This window comes from Saccopteryx bilineata, chromosome 11 (assembly GCF_036850765.1).
Source record: "Saccopteryx bilineata isolate mSacBil1 chromosome 11, mSacBil1_pri_phased_curated, whole genome shotgun sequence".
NCBI classification, from domain to species: domain Eukaryota; kingdom Metazoa; phylum Chordata; class Mammalia; order Chiroptera; family Emballonuridae; genus Saccopteryx; species Saccopteryx bilineata.
In genome coordinates, this window is record NC_089500.1 from 34291973 (window position 1) to 34304678 (window position 12706).

The 12706-nt window shown below is 36.4% G+C and overlaps 1 protein-coding gene across 6 annotated transcripts in view; it reads left to right on the forward strand.

Moving 5' to 3' along the window:
- Positions 1-12706, forward strand: part of NOL4 (nucleolar protein 4) — a 356147-nt gene that overhangs the window by 233636 nt on the left and 109805 nt on the right. For all 6 annotated transcript variants that reach the window (XM_066246998.1, XM_066246992.1, XM_066246993.1 and 3 more), the window contains one exon: positions 11925-12104. In XM_066246998.1, the coding sequence (XP_066103095.1) occupies positions 11925-12104 (180 nt within the window). The remainder of the gene's footprint in view (positions 1-11924; positions 12105-12706) is intronic.

Genomic DNA, 12706 nt, shown 5'->3' on the forward strand with positions numbered 1-12706 from the left:
TCTTAATGGATTTGAGCTGATACCTTATTTTGGTTTTGATATGCATTTTACTAATGATTAGTGATACTGACCACCTTTTCATATGCTTGTTCACCATTTGGATGTCATTTTAGTACAAATATTTATTCAAGTCATCCAACTCATTTTAATAAATTTTTTTTGTAGTAGAGTTGTATACATTCTTAATATATTCACATTGTATTTTTAAAACTTGCAGTGCAATGATTTACTCTGAAGAATAAATTTTTTTTCAGTTTAAATGTAAATTTTCTCATCAAAGTTTTTATGTTCATAGCGTTCAATGATTTTAGTTGCAGATACTGGCTAATTGCAGCAGAAAAAAAAATATTTGTATAAAGCAGTCTCTAGAAGACGTGGAGAATCAGGCTTGTGATCTTCATGGCCACAAACAATTCCCTAATTCACATTGCAGAAATCACCTGATAGAAATACCTTAACACTGAACATAGGTGATTGCCTCTAGAACCACACTTACTGCTGCCCCTGGAACTGATTCTAAATGGTCTTTATTTTTTTTTATGTTTGTGCCTTGTGGTAGGTGCATCCAGTAGGTGAAGTCTGAATCAAGCATCCCCTCAAACATAGTGCAGGCATTTTATTTATTTATTTATTTATTTATCTATTTATTTATTTATTTATTATTTTAGTGAGAGGAGGGGAGGCAAAGACAGACTCCCACATGTGCTCTGACCGGGCTCCACCCCACAAGACCACTGGGAGGTGATGCTTGCACATCTGAGGCTTTGCTCCATTGCTCAGCAACCAGAGTCATTTTTTTTAGTGCCTGAGGCAGAGGCCATGGAGCCATGCTCAGTGCCCAAAGCTAACTCATTTGAACCAATTGAACCATGGTTGCAGTAGCAGAAGAGAGAGAGAAGGGTGAGGGGTGGAGAAGCAGATGATCACTTCTCCTGTGTGCCCTGACTGGGAATTGTACCTGGGACATCTACACACCAGCCTGATGCTCTATCACTGAGCTAACTAGCCCGGGCCCATAGTGCAGACATTTTAAACTTCTCTGTTGGAAGGTGGGCTCTGCTCATAAGAAGGTGATGTCTTCAAAAATAGAAAAATGTAGCAAAAAAAAGTGTGCTGTTTTATCCCTTTAGTTCACCCAATATCATATACGTACACTTCTAAGAAAAAGAAATGCTCCCCTACTTCACACAGTGCAAGTCTTCCTAGTAAGCCAAAAAATAAGCCCTTTCTCCACAAAAAAACGCTCAAAATTTCATTGATAGTATAACCAGTTTTCAAACTGAGATCTCTGAATGATGTCCATTTTTTCCTGATTCCATATTGTGTTGGCTAGATTAAACTATAATTACATCTATTAACCCTTTTCTTTAAAATAATGAAGAAAAATGAGAGGTCCACCATCACTTCTGGGTGTGCTGGAGTTACTGCTAGCCATGCCAACATAGAAGAGCTCCAGAATAATCCTTACACCTGACACCTGTCCTGGCGTCATGCTGTAAGGCAGGAGTCCCCAAACTTTTTACACAGGGGGCCAGTTCAGTTCACTATCCCTCAGACCGTTGGAGGGCCGGACTATAAAAAAAAACTATGAACAAATCCCTATGCACACTGCACATATCTTATTTTAAAATAAAAAAACAAAACGGGAACAAATACAATATTTAAAATAAAGAACAAGTAAATTTAAATCAACAAACTGACCAGTATTTCAATGGGAACTATGCTCCTCTCACTGACCACCAATGAAAGAGGTGCCCCTTCCAGAAGTGCGGTGGGGGCCGGATAAATGGCCTCAGGGGGCTGCATGTGGCTGGCGGGGGGCCGTAGTTTGGGGACCCCTGCTGTAAGGTGTGTATAGCCGCAGGTCCTGATAGGAACATGTTCTGTTGTTTAAGGCAGCAGAACTATGTGGGAAATGGAGACAGGAGAAACAGAGACTGAACTGCTTGTAGCTACAGCTGAGAATGTTGAACATTCTTCTATTCATCATATAGGTGAAATTGAAAAAGGAAGATTTGGTTCTTACTGATACCCAAAATTGAAGACCTCTCATTTAAACAATGTACTCAGTGAACACACTATATTTTTATTTATTTGTGGGAATCTCACAAATTAGACTTTATCTGAATTCTTTTGTTTGTATGACATAAACCTGTAGCAGAAAATAGCAAATACATCTACATGGGAAGGAACTTGTTTTGTGCAGCATACCTATCAAATTGCATTTTAGTTTATTGCATTATGTATACAATCCTTCCAGATGAGGCCTGGAAGTTCCAGAAGAAGTACCATTCAAAGTTGCCATTGTCAATATGAAATGGCTTTAAAAATGTTTCCTACTAACTTTCTGTATAGATTCATCGAACTCAATGTATATGGTATAAGGACAATGTGATTATGCTGTTACGTAGCTCAAAATAACAGAAGTGATTTAGAGTTGTATAGACCTCAATTTTAGATTAATTTTATATATTTATTTAGAATTTTAAGTCATTCCACAATTTATAAATAGAGAAAGAAGTGCCCGGCCCATTTAGCTCAGTTGATTAGAGTTGAGTCTTAATGTGCCAAAGTTGTGGATTCCATACCTACTCAGGGAACACACAAGAATCAACCAATAAATGCATAAATAAGTGGAACAACAAAATGATCTTTCTCTTACTCCCATTCTTTCTCTCCCGCCTTCCTTTTCCTCTCCCTCCCCCCTTTTCTCTCCCTCCTGCCTTTCTCTCCCTGCTCTTCTCTCTCTCTCCCCCTTCTCTCTCTCTTCTCCTTTCTCTCTCCCCCCTTTCTCTCTCTCCCTCTTTTTCCCTTTCTCTCTTTCCCTCTTTCTCTCCCTTTCTATCTCTCTCCCCCTTTCTCTCTCCCCCTGTATCTTTCTTTCATAATAAAATCAGTAAAATCTTAAATCAATAAAATCTCTAAAATCAATAAAAATAGAAAGAGAAAGAAATAATTTATATGAAGCCAAGGCAAAAAGTGAAAGATTAGCAGGAGCTTCAAAATGTCAACATGTCAAAAACGAATGTTAAAAATAAATTCTAATGATTAAAATGTAAACATATGGGAAAGAATGATGACAACCAAGAGAATATGAATGATGAAAATAATGAGAGAGAGATGATGATGATGAGATTCAAGACCCTTTCCAACAGGAAACAGCAGAAGAAAGGGAAGATTAAAATTATTGTAAAGAAAAACAATTTGTTAGGTCAAAAGAATACACAGAAAAAATGTCAGCAGCAGTTTCATTTTGACTGATATTTACTATAATCGCCTTTTTGCCTTTTGGGAACTGTTTATTTCCCCCATATCTAGATCAATATTTTCTACATTCAACAGAGCATTATAGAAAATAATATATTCTTTGTTAAAATTTTATGAAAAAAATTGAAGGACATTGTCAAACTGATATGAGATGTTGGACAGTTTATTTGAAAACCAACTGTCACATGTATTGTTTGGCTTGTAAACTATTTTGAACAAGGGTAGATATTATGTTGGTTTATAGAATGGATAAATATATTTTAAAATATTAAAGCTTATGAAGAGTCCATTAAGCTCATAATGGTTTGGGTTATTTTGGATTACATATAAATAATATAAAAATGTACAAGCTTCTCTAAGTACGTTCCCCAGACGTGCAGTGTTATGAAATGAATGATTGTGTCCTTCTGAAATTCATATGTTGTCATCCTAACCCCCATGTTGGTATTAGGAAGTGGGACCTTTGGGAGGTGATGAAGTCATGACGGTGAAGACTTTATAAACGGAAAGTTCTCTTGCCACTTCCACCATGTGAAGGCATAGGGAAAAGATGGCAATCTATAAGCCAGGAAACAGGTCTTCATCAGACACTGAATCTGCTGGCACTTTGATTTTGAACTTCCCAGGCTCCAGAACTATGAGAAATAAATGTTTGTTATTTAAGCTACTCATTCTATAGTATCTTTGTCATAGCAGCCCAAGGAGACTAAAACCAGCAGCATCTGACTCATTTGGGTACTTGTTAAAAATCAAAATTCTTGGGCCCTCCCTCAGATCACTGAAGTGGGTCCACTGATCAATGTTTTAACAAATCCTTACCAAAATGAGAAAACTAATGTGCTAGCCAACCAACATGAGGAAAAACAGGCTTAAAAATTGTTTAGTATCATTTTGAAGGGCTGAAAAAATAAATATAAATGTAATTTAAAAATAATTGAGATATTTCCTCCCAGAGGTTATGATTAAATGGAGTAATTTCTAAATAACAAAAATTTTATGAGACTCTTCAAAGTAATTGTTAGGGTTGATTCATTTTTGGACAAACACTTGGAAAATGTGAAAATGTAATATCAAACGTCACTTATTTATTCAAAGCTGCTTAAGAAGAATTAGTCTAAATCATGGGAAGGCATATACACAATGGTAAACCAGTAAACCAAGTAAAAAATGCTGCTCCATGGTTATAGAAATCTAGAATAGCTGTTGATTCACATAAAGTTGTAAGTAATAATACAGAGCTCTCTGCATACCCTTCCCACAGTGGAACATGACATTTTTAAAAATTTTTATTTATTTATTCATTTTAGAGGAAAGAGAGAGAGAGAGAGAAAAGGGGGGAGGAGCAGGAAGCTTCAACTCCCATATGTGCCTTGACCAGGCAAGCCCAGGGTTTTGAACCGGCAACCTCAGCGTTTCCAGGTTGACGCTTTATCCACTGCGCCACCACAGGTCAGGCGGGACATGACATTTTAACTGTCATGTGGAATGAGCTTTTGGACCTTTTGGATAAAACTAGTGAGAAATTACAGACTCTTAATTTAGAAATATGTGAAGGCTGTATTATTCTGTTGTCTTTATTTAATAAAGGATTGAGAGAGATAAAAATGAAATATAAAAAAATCAATAAAAGTGAAAGTGAAATCAATAAACCTTGTTATTCTGCTATTGAGAAGTGACTTAAAATAAAAACATTTTATATCTTATTAAAGGCAGTATTTCTTTAGGAAAAAGAAAAATATATTTGGTGAAGAGTATAAATTATATTAACAAGATGGGAGAAAATTTAAGTTTCAGATTGGATTTGACAGAAAATACTGATATCAGTGAGGAAAACATAACACTCCTAAATGACACTTTAATGAAGACATCTGTCACTTCCTAAGAAAACTTAAAATGCTCTGAAAATTAATGATTCAGACATGAAAGAAACTTGATTAAGTGTTCCCCCAAACTGAGAACAATCTAACAATTTGCATGACATTAGAAATAATTAACTTGAAGAGCAAAGAAAACTTTCTAAACTATCAACAGTAAAGGACACACTTCCATTTAACAGGCTAAAGGCTGAATAATTTTTCTACCCCCTTTATAGAACATGATAATACAAAAGCATTACATATGAGGAAGAAATCAAAGAGCCAGCAGCAGGCCTGACCTATGGTGGCACAATGGATAAAGCCTCAGCCTGGAACGCTGAGGTCGCTGGTTTAAAACCCTGCACTTCTCTGGTCAAGGCACATATGGGAGTTGATGCTTCCTGCTCCTCCCCTTTATCCCCCCCCCTTCTTTCCTTTCTAAAATGAATTTTTAAAAAAAGCAAGCAGCCTAGATTAATACAGCTTATTATAGAGATGGACCAAGGAGTTATTTAATTTTTAGAATAATATTTTTCTGGATTTTGTGATTTCTGTAGCATTTATAAGCTTTTTTGGTTGTTTGTGATCACTTGTTCTGTCATTTGTGATTTTTCTAATTTTAAGTAAATAATATACTTTTGAATCTAATTTTTCAAATGAGCTCTTCCAATTTTGTAACTGTCAGATCTCAGAAAATGAGGATTTACTCAATCCTCTGAGCCCAGAACAGTTGTCAAAACATGAAGTAATACTTCTTTAATGTTGAATGATTGTCATGAAAAAACATTCACAATGGAGATGCCAAACATGACAAAATTAATAAATTTAAAATTTTACTTTGAAGGTTTATAATATATTTAAAAATAGAGATTATATTAAACATTGAACTAGTATTACCCCTCATGCAAATTTAAATGATTAAGACTTTTCACATTCATTTGCTTTTTCACTTTTTTCCTTCTTTTCTGTAGTAGTTTAAAGCAAATCCCAGCTATCCACGTCATTTCATTCCTTCGGACCTCATTTGTCTCTCTAGCAAATATGGACAGTTTCCTTTGTAAATATTTACTTAACTGAATGTTCAGTCGTCACATCTAACAAAATTATAAAATAATTCTGTGTTAAAATCGAATATCCCCATCCAAAATCAAATATTTCCAATTTTCTCAAAAATGAATTTTGGCATTGTGTTTACTTGAATTATATCTATATAATACAAGCAAGTTCAACACATTTAATGTTAGTACATTTCTTAGATGTCTTTTAATGTCATTTTTTCCATGTCACTAACTTATTGCTAAACCAAAATCAATTGTCCTGTACAATGTGTCGTATTTTGGATTTGTGTGCTTTCTCTGGTATCATTAATTTGTTATTCTATCTGCCTTATTTCCTATAAGTGGAAGTTAGCTCCAGGTTAGTGGTTCATAAACTTGAGCGTTGATTAGAATTCTAGCAGGGAGTATTAAAATGCAGATTATTGAGTCCAGCCCCAAAGTGTGTGATTCAGTTAGTCTGGGACAGAGACCAATAATGAACATTTCTAATAAGTTCCTGGGAAATATGGATACTTCTGGTCTAGCAGGCACACTTGGAAAACTGCTTCTGGATTGAGGTTTGAGTAGATTCAAATTCTCTTAATTATCTTTCTGGTGAGCTTGCTTCTATTTTTTTTTTTTTTTTTTTTTTTTTTTTTTTTGTATTTTTCCGGAGCTGGAAACAGGGAGAGACAGTCAGAGAGACTCCCGCATGCGCCCAACCGGGATCCACCTGGCACGCCCACCAGGGGGCGACGCTCTGCCCACCAGGGGGCGATGCTCTGCCCCTCCGGGGCATCGCTCTGTGGCGACCAGAGCCACTCCAGCGCCTGGAGCAGAGGCCGAGGAGCCATCCCCAGCTCCCGGGCCATCTTTGCTCCAATGGAGCCTCCCTGCGGGAGGGGAAGAGAGAGACAGAGAGGAAGGAGAGGGGGAGGGGTGGAGAAGCATATGGGCGCTTCTCCTGTGTGCCCTGGCCAGGAATCGAACCCGGGACCCCTTGCACACCAGGCCGACGCTCTACCACTGAGCCAACCGGCCAGGGCCGAGCTTGCTTCTTAAGTAACATGTGTACTTCTTTTACATTGTGTCAGAAGGCATACAGTGTCTGGTCATCAAATTTTTAATAATGCTCATATTTTGCAGTAGATTCATTCATGAATACTGATATTTTAAAAGTAATTGTAATTTTAAAAATTCACACAAATCTTCTTCTCTACAACTCTAATGTGTATGCAGTCATTCATTCAGAAAACATTCACTTTATTTTTCACTGTATGTTTGACATTGTATAAGGTTATAAAGATAAAAAAAGCATGGTTGCTAAGTAACTTCAACTCCCCGTAACCCTTAGTTTCTGTGGAAGATGGCCATGTAAGCTTACTTGAATAGTCCTTCTTGATCAGTGCTAGGGCAGATATATGCAGAAAATATGAGAGTATGAATGCCTAACACTGAATTCATGTGCTTCTTCCCTTATCTAGGACATTATGAAGAAATACAAGTTTTGTCTTTGTTTCTCATGGCTGCATATCAGAAATTCATTCCCTACCCCCAGACTCAGCTGTGTCTCAGATCAAGAACTGTGGTATTGCTTTCTGAGCTCTGACCACAGAATACGCACACTGATTTAGCTTCCTCCTCATGGCAATACTTCTAGGTCCAGTGATGCAATTATATAAGGGTTGGCAAATGTGATAAAGAGAAGTGCAAATGTATTTTCAGGAGAGTCTTTGAAAAGAAAGGCCACATGTTGTCTTAAGAGGAACAAATGGAATATAGAAATAAGGCAAAAATTACCCCACTCCCCATAAACCAACACCTGTGTTTTAAGGATAAGCAAATATGCATCTTTCATAGGGCTTAAGTTGTGAATCTTTGATATTTTTGTATATTTTTAAAATTTGCTTTGGACTTTCTAGATTCTTACCTGGAATATGAAAAGAATTGCTTCTGAAATGAAGGCTTTGTAGAGTATGGGCATCTAAGGTTCTTGTTCAGGCAAAGCCGGTTTAGGGGGCAATGGCTGCCTTATTTTATGTGGGTTAGTAGGAGGCCGATAATGATTTTTATTGCTTGATTCTATATTATCACCTTGATATCCACATTTCCCTGTGTTTTGACAGGATTTTTAAGAGCAGTTTTCAAGTTCACATCCAGAGTGAAAGGTAGAGAGATTTTTTTGTATATCCTCTGCACCTTCATTACCTTCCCCACTATCAGCATCCCTCACCAGAGCCGTATATTTGTTACAATTGATACATCTACACAGACAAATTATAATTACCCACAGTCCATAGTTTACGTTAGGGCTCACTTATCATGATGTACATTATGAGTTTGGATAAATGCGTAATGTGCAATGACATGTATTTATCACTGTGATATCACAGAGTATTTTCATTGAACTTTGCATATTTATTCCTCTTTAACACTCACATTCAGCAAGCACTTGTTTTGTTTTGTTTTTTACTATCCATAGTTTTTTGCCTTTTCTACAATGTCATATATTTGGAATCATACCTTGTTGCCTTTTCAGTCTAGCTCCTTTCACTTAGAAAATTTGTAGTGTCTTTATGTCTTGTTATAGCCTGATGATAGCTCATTATGTTTTCAGTGCTGAATAATATAACATTATCTGGAAATATCACAGCTTATTCATTCACCTGTTGCATTTATCATGGATGCTTCCAAATTTTGGCAATTATAGATCAAGCTTCTATAAACATCTATTGTACATGTGCAGATTTTTGAATAGATATAAGTTTTTAATTCCTTGCATAAAGACCATAGCGCATGATTTCCAGATGGTATGGTAAGAATATGTTTAGTTTCGTAAGAAAAAAATCAAACTGTATTCTAAAGTGGTTGTATCATTTTCCATTTACATCAACAATGGATGAGAATTCCTGTTATCCCCTATCCATTGGTGTTGTCAGTGTTCCAGATTTTGGCCATCCTAATAAGTCTGTAGGGATATCTTATTGTTGTTTTAATTTCCTTTTCCCTGATTATTTTGAATGGGGGACATCTTTTTATATGTCTATTTGCAACCTGTTTATCTTCTTTGGTAAGGTATCTCATAAGGTCTTTAGTCCATTTTTTATTCTGGTTGTTTGTTTTCTTGTATTTTTAGTGTTCTTTGTGTATTTGGTTAACAGTCCTTTATAAAACGGGTCTTTTGCAAATCTTTTTTCCAAGTTTGTAGTTTATATTCTCTCATTTTCTAAGACCAAATACTTTTTATATAAATGAAAAATAGTCATGAATGCCAACTCGGTACAAAATATATCCCGGATGGTGTGAGAGGAAATGTGGAAGGATAGGTATTGATGCCTATCTCAGTCTATCTTGAAGGAACATGCAAATTAACATGAGAAGAAAAGTAAGAGCAGCAAAGATGTTTAATTTTCTCAAATACCATGGTATGTATGAGTTCACAGTTTAGCAAAAGATTGAAGGTAGACTGGGGTAGAAGTGAGGATCTTGGTGTAAACTGAAATTAATCTGATTTGACTTGGAAGCTAGTTAGATCTTCCACAGTGAGAAGGACAAGAAATGAAACTCCACCTCAGAAACGGAATTCAGACATAAAAATTTCAGTTTATACTGTAGGATAAAAGCATCAATTATGCTTTAGATTTAGATCGTGAACATTCACCAATCTATTAAGAATGGGCTCACTTTATCCTAAATGACTAGGACTATAACTCCTTTGTGGTTCCAAGTGATTCTGTTGGTAACAGACTGGCTGGGTTGTAAGTCTTACAGGGTGTGTAGAAAGAACAAATTATCTTGGCAAAGTTGAATTCAGATAAGTATATTATAACATTTTCCAAATAGTGCACATTACCATTTAAAAGCATATTCTATATATGGTATATTTTCCAAATTTATGGAATATTTGCCTTGCACTTTTTTTTAATTTTTTTTATTCACTTTAGAGAGGAGACAGAGAGAGAGAGAAAGAGAGAGAGAGAGAGAGAGAGAGAGAGAAAGACAGGGGGGAGGAACTGGAAGCATCAACTCCCATATGTGCCTTGACCAGGCAAGCCCAGGGTTTCGAACCGGTGACCTCAGCATTTCCAGGTCGATGCTTTATCCACTGCACCACCACAGGTCAGGCTTGCCTTGTACTTTATTAGATAATTTCACCTTCTTTGAACTGTAAAAAAATACTGGTTTTTAAATTTTAACTTTGTTTTTAAGGTCAGTTTTCTATTCTAGTCTTATCACAAAACTCTGATTATACAATTATATTAGTGTAATCCTTAAAGCATGCTACGCACATGTTATCATTACATAGAGGCATTTTTGAACACTGTTGATTTAAAATTTTCTATTGTCAAGGTCTTTCAGAAGATTTTACTTTGCTGATCTGAGGATAGCTGCTGTTTACATATTTATTTATTTGGAGCCACTTATGTATCTAAATTATTATTTGTAAAATCTAGCCTTATAATGATTGCTTTCTGTACCACTTCAGACTCCATTACAAGTGACTAAAACTCAGATTTAATCAAAATAAAAGAGGAAAAGAGGGTAGAGAATATATCATTATCATACATCTGAACGGTGTTTGGATTAATTTCAAGCACCGTTGAATCTAGATGTTCAATGATGTTGTTGGGACTGTTTCTATTCTGCTTCGCTCTGCTGGTTTCAAAGTTGATTTAGTTACAGGCAAGTTGTTTTCACCTAAAGGTGAGGTTGAGGCACACGTGCGTAAGGTAGAGAAGATTGAGGCCCACAGGATTTGTACTTTCTCTTGGTGAAAAAGCAGGGGCTGTTTCTGAAAGGAAAAGATGCTGGGCTGATGGAGAAGTAAGAGATACCACAGCAGGAGCCATGGTTGGTCTTAGATACAATTATCAGTTCAAGAAGATCGTCTTGGTTGGCAGTCGTCATCTCTTATGCATTAGGGAACACTAAGCTTGACAGATAATTAGGAAGAATCTGGTTTTGTTTCTCTAAACCAAAATCAGATGCAATCTTGAGACTCAGAGATAATTTATGAACTAATTTTAAATCATGTTGTCATACAGACAACAACCCTAGCCTCAATTATATTTTGTATAGTCCTTGTTGGGCAAGTCAATTAAACAAGTCCGCCCCTCAGTTTCCTTATCCATTTAAAGAATACTAATACAGCCTGACCTATGGTGGCGCAGTGGATAAAGCGTCGACCTGGAAATGCTGAGGTCGCTGGTTCAAAACCCTGGGCTTGCCTGGTCAAGGCACATATGGGAGTTGATGCTTCCAGCTCCTCCCCTCTCCTCTCTTTCTTTGTCTCTCCCTCTCCTCTCTAAAATGAATAAATAAATAAATAATTAAAAAAAAAAAAAAGAATACTAATACAGTTAGACTGACTAAGCTCTGAGGTCATTTCCATTCTTAAGAACTATATGATTCAATGATTCTCTTGCAAAGTTGATTACAGGTTGGTTTTTCTTTTCTTTTCTTTGGAACAGGGATACCAAGTGGAAACAGTAATTTATTCTAAAAAAAATAAAAAGCTAAATTAAATAAAGCTTTGTGCAGTGACGGAAATTTTCTATGTGCCTATTGAGCACTTGGAATGTGACTGAGGAAATGAATTTTTAATTTAGTTTTAATTAATTTTGTTTTAAATTAGACTAGCCACAGCTCTAGGATTATCAACTCATTTGGACAAGACTTTCTTTGAGAAATAGTTGCAATAAAAAAAAAAAGTGTAAGTTTGTGCAATGACTTTAAACACAGGCATTTCTTCCTTTCTTTTCAGTCTCCTGCACACAGCTACTCAAGCTACGACTCGGGCAAAAATGAGAGTGTAGACAGAGGTGCGGAGGACCTGTCTCTAAACAGGGGTGATGAAGATGAGGATGAACACGATGAGCATGATGATGCGGAGAAAGTTACCGAAACGGACGGTGTAGAGGCCGAGCGGCTGAAAGCCTTTAATGTGAGTCCCGCCACCTCCCCGTGGGGCTCCATTGTTACCACTTCACTTTCATGTTGTTGCTTGTTGGTAAATGTGGATATTTTAGAGACATGTTTGTTTAATTTACAGAAGGATTTAAAAAGTACATGAAACACTCTTTGCCAACCAGACACCAGAATTGCTGTGTTTTGTTTAGAATTTTAAAGCCAAATGTGAGCTGAAAACTGGAGTGGTGTTGTGTGAGTATGCATGTTTACCTAGTGGATGAAGGGGGCCTCGGCTTATTTCTCCGAAGAGTTCGCCCGTCATCAGTTATTTCTTTTGCTTTCCCAGCTTATGTAATTGTGCATGACAAAGAGTCAGTTGTTTGTTTTCAGAGATTAGTACACTGTGCAGTGTAGCAATGTAGCAGTCGCATTTATCTTTAATAGAGAATTTTATGGGGTGCTTAATGGTCGCAGTCTACTGTTACTTCTTGATTTTTTTTCTACATGATAGTCTACTGTCTGTCTGTGTCTGTCTGCTTTTCTCTCTCTCTTTCTCTCTTTTTTTATCCAACCATTTAGAAAGTCTTTAAAGGGTGTTTTCTTTAAATTTCTGGCTTTTCCATTGCAAAGTTCTCC